Source organism: Bactrocera neohumeralis, chromosome 2 (genome assembly GCF_024586455.1).
Source record: "Bactrocera neohumeralis isolate Rockhampton chromosome 2, APGP_CSIRO_Bneo_wtdbg2-racon-allhic-juicebox.fasta_v2, whole genome shotgun sequence".
Taxonomy (NCBI): Eukaryota; Metazoa; Arthropoda; class Insecta; order Diptera; family Tephritidae; genus Bactrocera; species Bactrocera neohumeralis.
Window position 1 is genome coordinate 73562997 of NC_065919.1, and position 20727 is coordinate 73583723.

Genomic DNA, 20727 nt, shown 5'->3' on the forward strand with positions numbered 1-20727 from the left:
AATACCAATTATTTCACAGTAGACCGTTGCATAATTCATAGCAGTCCAATCTGTTTCGCAGAATTTAATTTTGAAGTCATAGTCTCTTATCCCAGGCTGTTGTATCCCTTCTCGGCTATAACCACGCAAGCGGTGTCTACGCCAATAAAGAAGAAGTAGAAGTCATATTGTGACCATAGTTTGTTTATCGTCCGAATTTTCTAAGTTTAACTCATTACATTACATACGAAGTGTTGTTTTCTGTGCCGAAGGCTAGACATTTTCAGGACAGGTTTTAACACTTTTTCACCTCAAATTTCATATGCATTGCTTTCTATGCCAATAAAATTTATATGGAGACTGTTAATTGCACAGCTTCGACTCTGACCGAACGACGGACGTCAAACAATCATTTGTAAATATCTCATTTTCATTTCTATTTCCACTACCATTGTAACAGTCGCACAACAACATTAAATGTTGCAAACATTTTCTGTTACCCCAAAAAAAGGAAGAAAAATAATTATAATGCCCATAACTATTATCCTCCAGTATTTATTCATACACACGTTCCTTGTTGCCGATGTATCCAACAAACGAAAAATCAATTATTAATTTCAATGAAGCTACAAAATTTTATTTAAAAAATCTTAGTTATACACATACATATGTACATATACTGTGCGCGTAGAATTCAAATGAATTTTGTGTTTTCGATTTTTATTGCACGAGCAAAGCCAATTAAGCTGATTTAGGGCGCGTTTTCACAACAATATGTTGCTGCTGAATTCAAACACTTGACGGCAACATTTTCCTTAAAAAGTATGAAAATATTTTATTTTGTTGGTAATTATATTTATTTGCCGTTTTGAATTGTTTAAATTCTTGTTTGAACTTATTTATTTGTAAGCCTAAATGTGTGTGTCCTTGTGTGTGCTGTCTTACCCAGTCCATCCCACCATGATAGTTTGCCATCTTACAACCCTCTTTCGTAGTAATGCGTCCGATATTTGTATGTATAAAATAAAAAATATATATATCTTTTCACTCACATACATACAAATGTATGTACAGATTCGTTTACAAAATGCGTAATTATTATATTGATACTAACTTATACTTAATAATCGAAATTTTTGCTTCGATAAGACAATTATTTAAATTCAAGTTTAATTAATTTTGACAAGCTTTGTCGTAAAATATTATATATGTTTTGCAAAACGGAGAGTTCATTTAATAATCTCGCGAAAACCGAAAAGTTTTACTGGAAGTGTTCGCAAATTTAACAAGTCTTTTAAAGTATTGTAAACAAATTTTGTCATTTTCGTCCCGTTCGTTAATTCGTTCTGTCAAATATGCGATTACTTATTAAATTTTTCGAGAAATAATTTGGGTTTGGCTGTTTGTTACATAAGGGTTCCATAATTCCACAATATGCACTAAATTATTATATCCACATAACGGTAGAAAATAATTTGTTTGCTTTGTTCCGCTTTTTCAAGGCGACATAACCTTAAAAGTTGCATTTCATAGATTTTTTCTGTCACTAATTGGTCACCATTGTTTAAAACAATTAATGTTTTTTTTTTATAAAATAGTATTTGATTCAAAACGAATTCAATTTTTTGCAATTATTTTCAATTAAAGCATACAAATTTGATCATTTCATTACAATTTCAATTTGCTACAAAATATCCGTAAATCCATATTGAATGATTTGATTACATATTTGCTTCAAAAAAGTCTTAATATCAAAAAAGGTTAGGTTGTAAGATGGATTTTCAAAATACTGATTGAAAAGCTATAATATATTATTTTATGGTTTATTCAAAAACAGTTATTCTTGTAGACTAAGAACATTTATGAAATAGAACTTATTTATTGAGAGAAAAATAAAGTACAATTAAAAGTATAGTAAATTTTATATTAATATGTATGCAGGCATATCGATAGTGGACTATAGAATAAATCAAATATATAGTAGCAAACAGAGCACAGCAAACTGCTTCCTGGCACCGCAAAAGATCGTCGAGAGAGTTTTGCTATTTTACTAAATTTTAAAGGCGATAAAAAAATTTCTTCTTACAAAATATTTTGTTTGTTCATCAATTTGAAGCAATTCATGTTGTTTAAAAAAAATTGATTACGAAATTTTAAAAGCGGTAAAAAAATTTCTTGATAAAAATATGTATTTTGTTCATCTTTGCATCTTACTTAGTCTTATGAGTTTACTTAAGATTAGTGGCATTTTTTTTTTAATTCTTCTGCCAAAAATGAATTCCTTAAGTCGATAGCTTGAAAAAGAACTATTCTATGGTGTAAATTCTTTAATATTTTGGAGCTAATTTTCCATTAGATTAAAATATAGGACATTTTACTCTAAACTATATGGTATTTTGCAGTCTAATGTTTTTTTTTTGAATCATTAAAATCGTCTAAAAGTTTTTTAATTACTGCAATACATTGCCCAACCGATAAATAATAATTACAGGTTTCGACCATATTAAGAAATAAATTGCTGAAAAAGTATAATTTTTTTAAATCGTTTAAAAGCATCGAGAAATTAGACTCAATAGAGTCTTTAATTCAAAGTTAATTATAAAGAAGTTTAAAAAAAAATGTTATTTATTTAAGAAATTAAGTGAAATAAAAAAAGTCCGCTATTTGATTTTTTAATTCATTATCGAACTCAAATAAACAATTAGCAAAGCAAATCGATTACCATACTCCTTGCCGACTGCGTGTAAATAAGAAGCGAGCAACAAATAAGTTGCCACAAAGCAGTTGGATAAAGCGCAGGCGACGCTAAAATGCGCTAATGATGCCGAGAGCATTAGCGTAGGAAAGCAATAATCAAAGCTAAATAAAATGCTAATCAAAAATCAATATCAAAATGTCGTCAATCGGAGGAGTATCAACAAAACCCATAGAGACAATAAATATGAATAAACATAGCGTTGTTTATTTACTACTTTAGCCTCTTATGTCCTTAGCTAGATAGTTAGTACGAGCGTATGTATATACATATACATATACATATACATATATGTATGTACCTTTATATTCACATTCACCCAACTATGTACATAGTATAATGAACTCCGGTTTATTTGCGAGCGCACTAAGAGTACTTATTCTAATTTATTTTCTAAGCTTATAAAAATAATACAAAACCAACACACGCATACACTCCTTTTTACAATATATGTGATAGTATACAACTGCTTTTCATTAGGGTTTTCATGAAAAACAAAGGTCTTTATTGTACACCAGCAACTAACAAGTTTGTGCCTCACAAAACACTGCGACATTTATATATATTTATAAACTTATTGCTAAGTGCTCATTTACATGAAAACCACAAGCGCAAATAAAAGAATAACATAACACACATACATATACATTATAGGCGTACGTTGTGTAGGATACCAAAGGATACACGCACACACACATATACGCACACATTTATATACAAGTACACTTTTCAATCAAAACTGTTTCCAGACTGGGTAAACTAGGCAGCAGGAATGTTTGCATTTGTTTTTGGATTTTTTCGGTGTCATCTACAAGACAAAAGCGCAAGCAGCACACACTCGTACACATTCATATAACGAGAAAAAGTTTGCGTGTTTGCATTAATTTCATACAAGTACTATTTCATTTATTTTAATTATTTTTATTTTTCTATTATAATTTTTTTTATGCGCATACTTAATGAAGTCAGTTTTTTGTTAATTTTTTTTTAGTTGAGTTTTTTATATATTATATGTTATATGTATAGTTTTTGCTGCCTTGAGAGTGTCATATTGATTTCCGTTTAGTTAACTTTTTTTGTGAAATTTTTTGTGTTTTAAATTTTTTTACATTTTTTATTTTTCTTATAAATTTGATATACACCTCGTCCAACAAAATACATTATTTCCTTTATTCATTTTCTATTTAAACAATCAAGCTTTCATAAAAACAATTACCGTTAACCGATACTTTGGCATTTCTCTTCTGGTTATTATTTACAATTGTTTTTAATATTTTTTTTTATGTTCCATTGTGTGCTTTAGTTCCTCAGCTGTACCATTTGTACATAAAACCAAATTTCAAATTCCATTGTAAACATAATTCTGTAAAAAATGCTGTAAATATGTTTGATATTTTTTCTAACCTTCCATTTTCAACGCTACTAAGTATATTCATAACATACGTGCATACATAATTTGTTTATAACCAGTTTATCTTGTAAATTTGTACAGAAACGAGAGTAAATATTTGAAAAATGAACGAAAAAGCGTATGAGTGTAAAACAAAACCAATTAATAAATACAGATTTTTAAAACTTTTTCCCAATTTTTCTATACGGTTAACTGTCAATTTGTTTCTGCTTTGGATTTGTTCTGTTCATTCCATATTGATTTGTGTTATGTTTATTGGTGCTCGAATTCGATGCAGTTTGCTACGATTTGGCTCGATTCGCTTCGATTTTTTCTTCATTTTTTTACCTCATAAATCCATTGCTAACCTAACCTCATGCCATCCAACTCCATCTATCTACTTACCTAACTACCTTCGTACCTTTATGAATACATATCTATCCACCTAACATTTCTACTGCCGACGCCATATTCACAAGCACCACCACGATTATCACTACTTCCGCTAAAGAAATGCTAGAACTAATTTTTTTTAGTAAATACTATATGTCTGTCAACAATATCGGTTAACAACAAAAAAGCAAATAAATAAGAAATACGCACGAACAATTTGTTGCTCCGTTTTGCTAACGAATTGTATACACGAATATCTTTGTAAATCACAATTTACCGTTGAGAGAGCGAAATATGCGCGGTGTGTCTGATCGCACACTGTTAGCTGTTGTACACATATTTTTAATGTCGACTGTAAAAATGCGTTGTACAAATATGTCTGCATGTGACTGTACATGTGTGCGTATGACAGTGCGTATACGCAACCAATTGTTTACTCCTCGATAGAGTGCTCATATGTATACTTTGTACTGCAATACCTTACATGCTCATACCCTACATATACCGTATACATATATACAATGTATATTCATTTGAATTAGAATTTGAATTTAAGTCTCATTTTAAATAAAATTTTGTAATTTCACTTCAAAACTAGAAACCATTAAATTGGTCGAAGGTACACTGTATTTGTTGAAACGCGTACATATTAACGCAGTTATAATTGAAAACAAAGCGAAAATGCGTAAAATGAAGGAAACTAAAATACGTTACATTCATCAATCGTTTGTTGTGTGTGTCTTGCCCAAAAAAAAAACTAAAAAAGCAAAAAAAATGTTTAGCAATAACAATAACAATCGATTTTACATAGCTCACACAAGTAAGACAAAAGACGTTTTAAAACTCAAATGCAATGTTGGGATGGGCTGCCCGGTGACCGCTAGTATTTTTTGTACTTATTCGTATTATGTACTTTTTATATACTTACTTACATGAATTCATTCATTATGTGATATTTTTTCGATGTTTTCGTAAATGTTGTTTGTTGAATGTTGTTGTCATTTTTACATCAATAATACGTAGCTGTATTTATTTGTTTTTTATTTTTCTATTTATAATTACTGTATATGTATGTAAATATCGTTGTACGTAATTAAGTAGTGTCTTTATCTCATTATTGTTGTTGTTAATGTTGTTCCTTATACGCTAACATGCATACAAACACACAAAGAGATAAATGTATTTTGAATGTGGTTCAAACCTACATACATATGTATATATATGTATGTAAGATTTATATATATATACATATATATTTATTCATATACATGTAAAATGTATATGTACATACATATGTATATACATGGATATGAAACATACTATTTTCTATAAGAATAATTAAAAGTGTTTGCCTACACAGTTTTTTTAACTTTTAACTGCGACAAAATTTATTTTAAAACAATAGCCCCTTAATGTTTCTCAATAATACCATATACATACATATCTACGTATATATGTATGATACGGTTTAGCTAAATGCATTTGTTTAATTACATCTGTTTGTTTTTAATTAATTGTATGTATGTGTATGCCTAAAGCGTTTCTATAATTAATTATAATTTGTTTCTTTGTATCGAAAATATAGTACGAAATTGTTGTTGTAAATTAGCTGTAATTTAAAATACATTCCATGTTGTTCTATGTTTGCTCATGGCTCAGCAAAAAATGACTAAACAGCCAACTTATGCAGTGTTTTGCTGTAACTCGAAACCGTTGCAACGCATACACATATACATGCATACACAAGTACATGCATATCTATATATAAGAAGTGCATTGTTTGCGTTGACAAGAAAAATTCATTAAGTAATACATAACAAACATTTTTTTTTTCACATATATTTTTTTTATATTGTATTACCAGTATTATTCCTACTGCGGTGTTGCATAAAATGCGCTAAAACGCCATTTGTACCTAAAAATTTTGCTTTACGCAATTATTGAATTTTTTATGTCATCGCAATCATGCACATAAACCGTATAACATTTATAGGTCATTTTAACGGCGTTTTTGTGTTAACATCAATAATTATGTACATATATAAACTTCTGTTTATAAAACTTTTTTTTTTCATATTATTTATTTGCTTTAAAATTTCGTGGACCATTTTGCTTTTTTCATCGAATGCAAAAGTGCTCTCTTTTGCCTAACGGTGTTATACATGAAAATGCTTTTGCTGCTGAAGCAAATTGTTATGTTTTTGTATGTATGTGAGTACTTGCTTTTTTCTATTTTCAAACCAACTTAATTGTAGTAATGTTTTAATAGCAAATAAAATTTCATGAAAAATATTGGCAATATTATATATTTCAAATATAAAGTGTAAGACCAGTATTAGTCGTAAGAATCAACGGCGCTCAAAATGAAAATAGTAGGAATTTTGGTAATTATTTTTTTCATACAAAACAAGACCGTTGATATTTCAAAGGTGCATTTCTTTTAGCAATCGTCAACGGATCATCACCCTGATCATTTAAATACATTTGCATTATACTTTATATCTGACGTTGCTGTGACACACAAATTATCGTGACAAACTTATGTACATATATTCAAAATATAAACAAGCCTTTTCGTTGAAGAAGCCTTGATTACCTAATTGATTTAAATTATAAAATATTTGAGAAAAATGCCAGTTCTCAACGCGAACTATGATTATAATCAGGTCTAAATGCTGCAGCATCCAGTATATAAATTGAATTGAAGCTCTTTACCGTGTTATTTAACCAAAATTTTAACTAAAATATGAAGGAATTAAGCCGGTTTCCGTTATTTGGCTGAAATCTTTATAATTTTCGAAAATAGTTCATGCGTTTTGAAAGAAATGAAACCAAATTCTTCGCCAAAGGCTTGCTTGTGATTTAAAACTACGGTTTAATTTTCAGAAAATAAATCAAATGCACAAAATGGATATAGATGCATTAAACGATACTTACTTACATACATACATATTTTATATAATATCCTTAATAATAGAGGGAAATGCGAACATAATAGAATACATAGCAAATATCAATAAAATTGTGACTACGTGCATACTACATATGTACACATTCATTTCACACATCTATGAACAACTGTGGATAGCAACGAGAAGTTTTGCAAACAAAAACAAAATGGTCCTTTGTATACATATGTGTGTATGTATGAATATATTTACAAATGAATATGTTTCATGCTTAAATTTAATTTTTTTCAAAATTATTTGTATTTGTAGTTAGAACTTTGGTGTTGTGTTTTTCCATGTACATACATGTATATAAATACGAACACACAAAATACATACCAACAAATATATACACTATTAGTGAATGCAATTACTTATTAGCAAATCGAACTACTTTACCTTTTTATTATTAATTTATGAGTATTTAAGTGCTCAGTCAACATGAGCACACGCCATCATTTCGTAATGGCATGTTAAAAAAATTTTAAAAATTACAGAGAGGACCCTTGGTGATACACAAAAAGAAAACTATTAAGAGTGTTTTGATTATATCTTTCTTTCTTTATGAATATTTTTAACTTAATTCTTAATTTTTTTTTGTAAAGCGTATTATTATATTGTGGAGGCTAAATGTTCATGCACACAGTTAAAATTATTATTATGAGAATCAAAAATAAATTTCAAAACTTTCATCAATGGTAACACAGTTAAAAATATTATCAGGATATGAATAACAAGGCCTCCTATTGTAGCCTATTTCTGACTCAATGATGTCTGTTTTAAATAGCGATTTTCTGCTGGTCTATAATATATTAATAATAACTTTGAAATTCATTTAATAATATAGTATATTTGAATTATGTTTGTTCTATGTCACTTATTCTTATAGTAGTAGATATTTGTATATACTAGGAAAAAAATATTCCACTGCCAAAGTTCTTCTGTAATTTCTCTAGGTTAACCGAGAATATAATATAATATCTTTCAATAATATTATAATCTATAATAGACTATTTTGTTCATATCATCTCATATGAAGAGATCGTAAAATGTATATACTTGTATATCAATTCTAAACGTGTTTTTTAGCCATTTTGGCAAAAGTGGAGTCAAATCCTCAAATGTTTACCATATACATATATCATATATGTATGACTGAGTCTAGTATAAGTTAAAGGTGCCTTTAATAGCATTCTTAATTTTTAAGGGTTAGTAAAAATTCCTTATTTACAACACTAGTTAAGAGGAAGCCGAAGCCAATAAAGAGACTAATTTCATTTAGAACTGAATGTAGTGTGTTTTCGAAAGCTTATACATATGGTAGTTTATCAGGCTAACTTTTAAAATTCTAGAATGAAAAGAGAACCCTAAAGAAACTATAAATATACATATACTGTGTGCAATGGAACTTTAGTTTTGACTTTATTTCTGTTGTTTTGGGTTTAATTTAATTTATATATCATTATTCTACCACATTATTATTATTGTGTAATAAAGACTGAAATATAAATATAACGTAAGATTTCTCATTGTGGAAACTTAGAAAAGTAAGCCTCTCAAAGTAATTTTATATACATACATACATACATATATGTATAGTATGTATAAACTCAGTGCTGGTTGCTGTTTCAACTATTTTAATATTTAATAAGACTTTATGCGACGCATACAATGTGTTATACTTAAATAGGTGAATATACCATAAACAAGTAAGCTTCAGTCTTTCTAATTCAAGGTAAACAAATTTTAATCCATTGAAATATTGGTAAAACTGAATTATACAACACAATCGAACAAATAACTGCCATAATTAAATAGTGAAGCACTAGTATTGAATCAATTGGTTTACCTTGTTGTTGCTATCGAATGAAAACTATGCGACAAGAAATCTGATCTCAAACATAACAGGTAAATTAATGGCGAATCAAGGACAGCTATTAGCGTCAAGGGGTTACATGAGTTTCCTCGGGTAAAAACAGCCTTTTTTCAATAGTTTTTTCCCATATAAAAAATTAAATATTTTATTAGAATTTTTTATTGTTATAAACAAACACTATAACAAAGAAATGCTGAAATTTGCGGCGTTGGCAGGATAATTCCTTACAGGATCATCTAAAGTGAAAAAATACGTGTTTTAGTTAAAACCTTAATTTTGAACTTGGACAAAGAAAAAAATTGAAAATTGGATTTTTGTTTGACATTTTTACAAAAAAATGGAAATTTGAGTTAAAATTTGGCGACATTTTTTTCAAATAGTTGTATTCGAAATAAATCGTCCAAGTCTTTAAGAATTGTATCTCAAAGACCTGTGTTAAATTTCATGAGGATCGGTCGAGTAGTTCTCGAGAAATCTTGCCCACCGACTTCAAAAACACATATTCGAGAAAAACGCGTTCAAAGACGGTGCACTTAGCCTAGCTAGCCTCTAACGCACAAGTTCTCAACGCTGTATCTCAAAAACTATTACTCGGATAAACTTGAAAATTTAGGACAATAGAGGTTGTCTAGAGGTGTTGTAGAATTTAGTAAGATTTTCGATTCGATTTTTTGAAATCCGAAAAACCATGTAACCCCTTAACAGCGCAATCAATCTTCGTTCGAGTCTTTTAAAAAATGAGTGCATATACCTACTTATTAAAAGTATGTCGTTTTTACTGCTTAAAATTGGCTCCAAAAGCGAATTGCTCGCTAAAAATGCGAGCATATACTTTGTTTTTCCACAAAGAGAAAATTTACTTGAAACTTATGAAACTTCATCGATTCGCACTAATAGTTTTTTTGTTTTAATTCTTTAAGCCGTTACTATTTGTTTCTATAAGTGTTTAAGTTAAAAGAAAACTAGTAAAATAGTATGGTTGTTTCCTTTGGGATACGAGCAAATGCAGCTTACTGTTATTTCAATTATTTCTGCACACATTTTTTAGTTTGTTTCTTGGCTCCGTGAAATCTTAGCAGAAAACAAAACCTTTCCTATAATATGTTTATTCATGCGCTAGTGTTAAAATCGTATAAATGTATTGCTTGCCGTTTGCTCGATCCCAAAAAAAACCACACTAACACCACCTTATAATATGAGTACTATTGTTGATTTATCTATTATCGTTTCTAAACTTTCCAACGTAGTTAACTTCTTTTATTGCTAACTCAACTATCAATATATAACTTAGTGTGTGTGTGCTTCTTTACTAACACCGTTTGGCATAATGAAATCTGTATTGCTTGTTATTTTGTGAAAAAATGTGCATTAATCGCTACACTTTGTTGTGGTCTTCCAAAAATTATGTCCCCCAGACTTTTGCAAGGGCCGTGAAACGTTACAGAATCTCTGCGATCAAATACCCGGTGACGCTTTGCTGTATTCGCTGTTTCGCGAGAGTGCCGAACCGGTCAAGTGTCCGTTGAAGGGTGAGTTTGATCTACATATTTTCAGAAGCATTCGCTATATTAAGCTAACGCATATGTTTGTTATTTGCAATGCATTTTTTAGGACCCTTTGTATTCACTTATAATCGTGGACACGGTGAATGTAAGAGTCCTGTTTCGAATATCGAAAGCTGCACTGAAGATAGTCGCCTGTTGCTCAGCTTCCAAGCTTGTCCTGATGTGCAAGGCACCGAGAGCACAGGTATATAAAACCTAGTTTTTAATTTTTGAAAATTTATTATGCTAGCAGTCTTATACTAATATATATATAAAAATGTATTTTTATTATTTAATTAATATCTAATTATTTTACAATAGTTGAAGAACTAACATGCTTGGCCACCTGGAAGGATGGAAACTCCCGTTATCTTGTCGGCTTGGTTTCACATCATCATGCAATTTCAAATGAAGAACGTTATCGTTGCTTCGTCTATGAGAAAATTTCATCACTATTAGGTAAGTTTTAGTAAATAACGGTTATTATAGTGTCTGCTAACTATTAATATAAAGTATTAGTTTTTTAAGAAAAACTTAAAATTGAGCTGCAAACTTCTTGCCAACTTTTGTGTGAGAAAAATCAAAGTGAGAGGTATTGGAACGCTAACTTAATGATTATTATCTAAATTAATTTAGGGTAAGAAGAAAAGGAGTAAAAATAAAGTTTGGGAAATGCAGCATCAGATGCATATTTATAAACCATATATTTGTAAACCAATTACGAAGGAGACCAACAGTTTGTAGTTTTCAAGTATTTCCAAAAGAGCTTTGAACTCGATTATTTATATGGTTTAATATTAGATTTTTCAGAAATAATTTAAATTCGCTAGCATACCGCAAGTTTTTAAGTGATCTAGATATCATGACAAATAGACAAATACTTAACTGGTCAATTTTAAATAAATTTAAAGCTTCCTTACTCAACCAATTATTTCTTTTTCGTAGAGCAGTTAACCAAAAATTTAATAAAATTAATTTGATTTGTTGCACAGATAAGTATATTTGACGAAATTTCCCTTATTTCAGGTGGTCTTAGCACTGTAAGTGCAAAAGATGCCGAATACAAATTAGCACAATCTGGCGATGCCACCTGCAATGGATTGGATAGTGCAGAGGTACATACTTGGCGTGTTGAAAATTTTACTTTCGCACAATTTTTAAGAAAAATTTTGTACTTGCTTTTAGGTTGGTTCACGCATAATGTCGCTGAGAAAACCACCGATCACTGAACGTTGTGACTTCCCGGCATGGTTCAAGGGGCCGCGACACTGGCATGTTCTAATGGGCAATGCTGTCTACAACTATCATCCCAAGTAAGTATCGAAGTTAATCAAAATTATGTGTTGGAAATGCATAAGCGCCCAAGGTATTTAAGGAAATTTGAGTTCTGATTACTTGTTTTCAGGGTGGCAAATAATGCATTAAAAAGACAAGTCATCCAATATCTTTGTTTTTTGTAACTCCGTACTATTCCCAAATAACGGATTTGAAGCTAAATAAAAAGAATATCTTTTTTATAAAAAAAAGTTAAAAAAAATAGCTTTTGAATTCCAAAATATTTAGCGCTTGCGTTTTTTAAGTAAATTTTTTTGAAATGTAATTATTGTTTATGCTGCGGCAACACAAAACTTAAGAAATATGAATGTAACAAATATATTAATATATATAGCAATATTAAATTTAATATTTATTATTTTCCTTGCACCCCACTAGTGACGGCTCTGTACATATTATTAAGCCAAATGGTTTCATGGAGACACGAGCACTCTGCGAGCAGATTAATAAGCAAACGGCTACTGAAATGATGGCTGTGGTGCACTATACAACCGGATGGTGAGTCAATTTTCGCACTTATGTTTTATATAACAATTGTATTACAGTATAAATGGTAATAATAAATAAATTATGTTCTTTTTTATAGTCAATCGGGCTTTATGTGCATGATGTTTTATCGCCGCGACACACATGTCATTGAAATTCAGACGGGCAAACAGGCTTCACGGCTTGAGGATGCATGTGCGCCGGATCATTTCGATGTGAATCGTATGCCATATATCACTTTGCTAGGTAAGAAATGAAAAATTATTCATATTTTCTTATTGGAAACGGTAATACAGCTAATTTGATATAAAAATTCTGTATTACATCCTTGGTATTCATTTATCATTGTTGTATACATTTACAGCCAGCAATCCGGATCCACAAATTTGTCCGATGGAGGGTTTGTTCAATTTGCGGGGCGCTATTGGGCCTCCTTACTTGACAACGCGTCACAAACGTAATCACAACAACAAAATTCATTTAACTCACGGTCATCATCATAGCCAAAGCGATTTAGTCGTTGCAGCGGGTACGGCAAGTGGAGTTGATGGCGGCGGTTATGCGAATAAAAGGTAGGTTCTCAGATTTTCCATGTATGTATATTGTATGTTTTATACTATTTATAAAAATTTATTTACATACGTAAATATTGAATTCCTTTTGTATTTATTTCAGACAAGCCACACTTACTTTCCGCGATGCTGATAAAGTGGATAAAGGTGCGTGGCATGCCAATGCGCGTGCACTCCAACCGGGACGGAATAGGCGCGCCACAGCCACAACAGCCAACAATAATTCTGGCAATATCGTTAACACTACGGCTACTTTGGAGCATATGAATATATTGGAGAGCAAATTGCAACGACCAAATGGTTCAGTAAAAAGCGACGAACGTTCAGTGGCTGTAGACGAAGCATCGTCACGCAAAACAGTGGATTTCGTACATTCAACGAATGCAATTGATTTGGATCGGCAACGTAATCGTCGTGATGCACCGGGCTGCATAACAAATTACAAAGCACAACGACGCCTCTGGGTGGGCTGCACCGAACCGGATATTATTGATGTGCGACCAATGTGCAATGAAGATGGTGACGAAGGTAAGTGCTCTCTGTATTTGTTAGGTGCTTATAATTTCTGCTATTATATTTAGTTACACTTATGAAATCTGTGAATTCGAAGGTTCAATTATCTGTGAAATACAATTTCCTCTTTAGGAGATCTTTTTCATACCCTGAACCTTGAATGGCATATTAGGGGGTTACATAGGTTTCCTCGGGTAAAAACAGCCTTTTTTCAACAATTTTTTTCTCATACAAAAAATTAAATATTTTTTTAGAATTTTTTTTGTTACAAATATACACTATTAACCTTTGTTAAAAGGTTCTGAAATTTTTGGAAAGAAAATATTTTAAGTGGTCAGTAGGGTAATCTGACCTGTTTTTTGGCATTTTTTTTCATAGAAGCTTTTATTCTACAATAGAACTTTTTTCACATATCATGAGGTATGTATGTCGTGGAGTGTATAAATAAATTTTTTCGGAATTTTTTGATGACATTTGTCGGAGAAATGGCTGGGTGAATGAGATGCGTTTTTTCACTGGCGGACACGATTTCTCATGTTTGGATGAAACACAAAAACCCAATTTATTCTTAAAAAGTACGTCCCTACTAAAATCATGAAAAAATGTTGATAAATAAAAAAGTAATTAACCTTTTTTTTTAATTTTTCCCCATGTTTTTTAACATACATTTTGTCATAACATTGTCAATAAATTATAAAAAATATAGGGACGATAGCCAGGCGTTTTGTGAACATTTAAAAATTAAGCAAATCGGTTGAGTAGTTCGACCGAAATCATGTCCGCCAGTTTAAAAAAGTGTGTGTTTGAGAAAAACGCGTTTTTACCCTACTGACCCCTTAAACTCATTGTGGCGCTATTTCCGATGTATTCCGCTGTATATCCGAAACTATTACTCGGACTAACTTCTAAATCTTCTAAGATCTTTTGATGCTTCTTCATGCCATAAAAATTGCACTTGTGAGAGGTATTACAGCTTTGGTGCAGTCAAAGTTAACGTTTCTTTTTTTCCCTTTCAATTTCATATTCGTTTTCTTTAAAGAGTACTCTTGTCACGGATCGTGGTCTGAGAATGGCACTGTGTATATTATCGCACGACATAAAGGCACCAAACATGGCGTATGTCTGAGTTATCGCCCAACTGAAGGCACAGCGGCCAAACTGGTTATCGGCGATGCTTGTTATCGCGGCACACAAAAACCACCCGATCATCATTTGGTGGCCAATCTAACTGTTTTCGGTATGTTTGACTCAAAATGCTATTTATATATTATTCTCTTAATAATTCTTATTTTTACGCAGGAAAATGTGGAGAAACTGGTTCCGCCGCGATACAAATACGACCCAGCGCCGAGCTCATCAAACTGGCCGCAGTGCTGTACGGGTTGTTGTTGGTGGTGAATATAATGAACAATGTGAAAAATCGAAGATGATGAATTTGCAACGGTAATTGAAGAAGATCAACGAAGGACAATGAAATGCCCGGAGAAAATACTAAAGGTGGCGCTCTTCCGTTTAAGCTGCAAAAAGCACATCAAGTTTAATTGACAAATATTAAATGAAAATTTTAGATATACACACACACAAACAAGTAGTTAAATATAATATGTCAGTATGGAATTATGTAGGTGCATATGTGCATATACATATGTCTTTACACATGTATGTGTGTATGTACGTCGGTGTAAGTTTATCAAATAGCAATGGTTTTCTGTGCTATCTACATACATTCATTCATACATACATACATGTTTGTATATCTATGGCTGTGTATGCATGTAAGACAGTTAATATTTTAATGCAGAACCCGAATTATCGCACGAAAGACTCACTTGTCTGCAACTGAAAACGATACGTGATAAGAGCGACAGCCTACAAATATCGATCGGGTACTGAATGTTGGACTAATGTATACCTTTTGAATAAGACTTAGCATTCATAGTAACGCCCACACTTATTATGAACGAACGAACGAAACGCGCATGCGTACGCATATGTTATCGCACACACACACATACAGAAGCATAAAGGAGCAAAGAGAAAATATGTTGTAAATACATACATACATATAATGTTGGTTTGTATGGATATGAATGTCATTTATAATATATGGAAGAAAACTTATTATACATATAAAAATGGACTTTGTAAATAATAAAATGAGCATATTTTCAATTAGTTAACCTAAGAAATCGTAATTTTAAGACACAACTGAACTAAGCGTAGTTTTAGATAAATACATAAATGGTTTGCAATAGAGCCTTAGTTACGCATAAGTGTTCGCAAAAGTGAAAAGTGTTTAGCGGGGGGCGGTAAATAGCCGTTACTTATGCATATGTACAACAAGTAGACGTGCAAAAATGAAAGACAATTACACATGAAGACGAACATACAAAAGCTACGTAGGTATGTAAGAACGAATGTTAGTTATGCCCTAATAGTTATGTGATTGCAGTGTGTGAAGCTTATCGATGGTTGCGTGCTTGTTTACCAATTAAGTAGCTGTATGTATATATGTATGTATGTATAGGGTGGTGACTTGTTGCAGCACATGCTAATTACATACATACATAACTATAATTACTATAATTATAATTTTATATAACTGTAGAAACTGTATATACATGCGCATACATTTGTATGTAAGGCATGAAACATAAACGAGCGAATAATTTGTATTTATTGTAAAATTAATAGTTTCTTAAATATTATATAATTATGTATATTGATAAGTACATATATACGAATGTAAGCTTAAAGCTTCTGTATTAAAAAAAAAAAAGAATTAAAGAAATTTTGTATGCAATTTTAACTACGTATATATATACAGACATAGCACAATGTGCACGTGTACTTCACGTGCGCTTGTCTGTATGTACATATGCATATGTATAAGTGCAGCACTTCTTATATTCATTGTTTGTGTGTATATGTATGATATCCTCTTTTACATTGACAAATGCACATACATAGCTATTAAATATTCTTTATTTGTTTGTTTTTATACTGAATTTGCTTAGATCATAAAAATCATAAAAATAAAATTGCGCCAATAATTTGGTATTTATATATAAAAGTGTGATCAATGATTTGATAAATCCAAAAAACGCGAAAGGTTTAGTAATTGATTATTTTTATTCGGCTTTTTATTCAAATTTGAAAATTTTATCTCAAAATCGGAACTAAAAATTGAAAATTTTATTTTAGAATTAAAAAGTTCACTGAAAAATTGATTAAATATAATTTGATTTCTCACTCCGGTTTTGGAGATTAATAATTTTGTTTTTAATCCAGTGTTCGGGTCTAAATTTTTTATTCTTCAATTCGGTATTTTGAATACAATTTTTTTCGTTTTTAATCCGGTATTTAGGATTATAAAATGTTTTTTTTTTTAATTTTTTCTATACCGTATCTGATCAGCGTGGTATTCGGGGTTAATTCTTTTTTTCAATTCAGTGTTCGGATTTTATTTTTCAATACGGTGTTTCGGATTAATTTTTTTTCATTTTCAATCCGGTTATGAGATTAAATATTTTTCGTTTTTTGATCTGGTATTTAGGATTAAAAATGATGTTTAATTTTTTCCGTATCGTATCTGAAATAAGAAATTTCAATATTATTTTTAATTAAGATTGCATTGAAATGTTAATTAAATTATTTTTAATGCAGTAATTTCATCATTCTTTGATGAACTCCAATGTTGCCTGCCATCGCTAATGACGAAAGCTAGAAATTTCTAAAACTTTTCAGACTCGTATACTTTCCTTACTCATACATAAATAATATATTTGAATTGTTCGCTATTGCAAGTTTTCAAGTGTTTTGTCGAAGTATTTCCGTCATTTCTTAATTGTAAAGCCTGCTTAACTCTTTAAGGCCCTCATGCCCCTAATGTTATACTTCATTAATCTAGTTTATTAACTTTGCATTGTCTAATGTTTAGTCATCGCATTGTTTTACATCTGCATTTATGCAGTCCCCATCAAAAAAAAAAAAAAATATTTGAATTGAACTATAACTTTCTTATATAAAGTACATATACTATTGTGATTTAAAGGTGATTTTTTAATTCATACTTCGTGGGTTTTTCGAATCGGTAAATTTTTTTTCTGTAAGTTGGTAGTACTGTTAGTGACATCTATGCTAAGTTTTACGTCAAAATATTTAATAGTATTTGAAATACGCGTCGTTTTGTGACGTTCTAGAAGTGAATTCTTCGATTTTTACTATTTTCTGAATTTATTGAACAAAGAAGTGCGATAATGCACCATCTCATACTGCATTGGGTATTCGTGATCATTTCGACACATTTTCAACTAATATCGTGCCGCAACCACCGCATTCGCCTGATTTACCTTCGTGTAACTTCTGGCTATTCAGCAAATTCACATGACCACTCCGGGGACACCGTTTTGACTCAATTGCGGATATAAAAAGCTGAATCGAAGAAGGCTCTGATGGCCATCACGACGGAGGATTTTTCAAAGTACTATGATGACTGGAAAATTCGTTAGCATAAGTGTGTTGTAGCACGAGGGGATTGCATTGAAGGAGATGAAATGGACAAAATTCACCTTTCAATTTGATCACAGTAGCATATCGAAATCAACATTTTGCCCTGGTCGGAGTCATTTCTTCGATGTAATCGCCAATTTGGCTTATTCGAAACGGTAAATGAAACTTGTAAAAATTTGATCACAGTAGTATAACACTTTCAACAGTTATTGGTTCTGTAAGAATCAATGATTTAACTTCAATATGGTTTAGTTTCAATATGTTTTTCTGTTTCACTATTTACGATAGTTCTTATTTTTATGATATTTTTTTAATCTTCAATGTCCTTTTTTTATACTAAAAAGCCTTCGCAGCAGAAATTATATTCCTAAAACATGCAATTAGAGTACATACTTACATCCTACAACACATACATATATATGTATTTATGTATGAGTAAGATTACTCAACCTTTTAGAAACAAAAAAAAAAATTGAAACTTTAAGCTGAGGTGGACCTTTTTTGTAGTAAAGTGCTTTTTTTTGGTATTTATCTTTGCAGTAATAACAATTAAAAGTGCAAAAATGGTAATATTGATTTAGTTATATTGTATTTACGCTATTTGCGCCTTGGCATATGCTTGAAATTTTGTTTTTCAGTTATAGTAGCCCAATTAGCGCCTAAGGGTATGCTTCAAGTTTTGTTTTTGAATTACAGTTGACCAGACAGTTGCGAAAGTTTTTGGGTTAGTGATAAATATGTATGTATATGTGTAACTTTTGAATAAATATTTTTATAATTTTTGTTAATAGAATAATCCGAATATAGAAACTTGTATCATTTAAATAAAATATGAACATTTACATAATAAAATATGTCAATTTTAATTACTAAGTTTTAAAAAAAAACTTGGTTTTGTAAATATTTTTATAATAATTTAAACCGAAAAATTATTTTTAAATATTTTTATAACGATTTCAACTGAAAACAATTTTTCTTAAGTTTTTTTTAATATTTGAAGACATAAAAAAGAAGAAAATATTATATAACAAGTTTTGCAAAAAAACGCTTTCAATATCACAGATGTCTTTAGAATTTTTGTTTTTAAATACTTTTTCAATGTTTCCTTTAATGAATTGCTAGTTTTTATCAAACGGTATATTTTTTTTAATTAATAGCATTTCAATACTTTAAAATTCTTCCTCCATGTATAATTGAAATGTATGTGTTTACAATAATTTTATGTGCTGACTCACACATATTTACATTAAGTAGACAGTATAAGTCTTGTAAATATTATAAATAATGATTATAATAATACTAAAAACAATTTCACATGTGCAAAATTATTGGTTTGTTAAGCAATAAAGGAAAACCGCGGCGTTTCAAATTGATGTGTGCAGCCATTGAATAAAACTAGTAAACACAAATACAAGCATGCGTCTAATTTCTCACAGAATTCACATACATTTCATGTGATGAAAATAAAAAGCGGGAAATTATTGATATGAGATGTTAAAAATGAGTTGAGAGTAAAAAAGTAAAAAAAACAAATAACACGAAAATTCCATTGGTTTCATAAAAATATATGTATGTACGTATTTATAATTACAAGAAAATTAAAACATAGTATGATTAATACATACTTGTACTTACAAAACGCATGTACACGATTGTATATAAAACACACAAACACAGACACAATCACACTTGCATATTATATATACAGACATATGTAGCTCATAATTGGAGTTAATTGTAAGTTATAAATAATAATTAACTTTATAATATGGATACAAATAAATTTTACAAAAATGTAAAGTAAAGCTATGATGAATAAAAAGAGAAGAAGAAGAATAACAAGATTTTGCAAAGTATGTAAAGCGATAGCAAATACGAAACTGATGAGCAACTAACGTGGTTTGAACCGAGTGTCCTCTTTTTATTTCGACTAATTAAAATGTACATAAGCGCATACACACACACATACATATGTATGATATATAGTAAAGCATATAAATTTGTACGGAAAGGCAAGGCAATTAGACAAACATGTTACATAACCCATATATGTACATACATAGTAGCTGGGCTCGCTGTTGGATATGCAAATGAAAATTCATATATACATACATATGTATGTGTATGTGTGTGTGCATGTGCATTGGGTAGGCACAAATGTACTCGTATAAGTCTAGTTATATGATACAATTTAAAAGTTTAAGACAATTGTGCGGTGATATAGGACTAGAGATTATAATTAAATAGATTATCGCTTAAACAAAATTAGTGTTTAGTATATATATATATATATATATATATATAAATATGTATGTATGCTTGTAAGCACATTTAAACAAAACGGTTGGTATGTATGCACACATTTTTTACTTTACATTTTTGTTCATTTACATACTTAGAAAACATGATTTAACTGAAATACTG

At 30.4% G+C, this 20727-nt stretch overlaps 1 protein-coding gene across 5 annotated transcripts in view; it reads left to right on the top strand.

The window, feature by feature from the left end:
• Window positions 1–20183, top strand: part of LOC126756968 (uncharacterized) — a 43349-nt gene extending 23166 nt beyond the window's left edge. For 3 of the 5 annotated variants that reach the window (XM_050470519.1, XM_050470502.1, XM_050470524.1), the window contains exons 5-15: window positions 10747–10870; window positions 10953–11090; window positions 11207–11344; window positions 11912–12000; window positions 12071–12198; window positions 12599–12718; window positions 12807–12952; window positions 13071–13278; window positions 13382–13806; window positions 14831–15028; window positions 15091–20183. In XM_050470519.1, coding sequence (XP_050326476.1) covers window positions 10747–10870; window positions 10953–11090; window positions 11207–11344; window positions 11912–12000; window positions 12071–12198; window positions 12599–12718; window positions 12807–12952; window positions 13071–13278; window positions 13382–13806; window positions 14831–15028; window positions 15091–15221 — 1845 coding nt within the window. In that variant the 3' untranslated portion in view covers window positions 15222–20183. The remainder of the gene's footprint in view (window positions 1–10746; window positions 10871–10952; window positions 11091–11206; window positions 11345–11911; window positions 12001–12070; window positions 12199–12598; window positions 12719–12806; window positions 12953–13070; window positions 13279–13381; window positions 13807–14830; window positions 15029–15090) is intronic. The other 2 variants (XM_050470511.1, XM_050470530.1) reach the window with 1 other exon arrangement.
• Window positions 20184–20727: the final 544 nt, after the last annotated feature.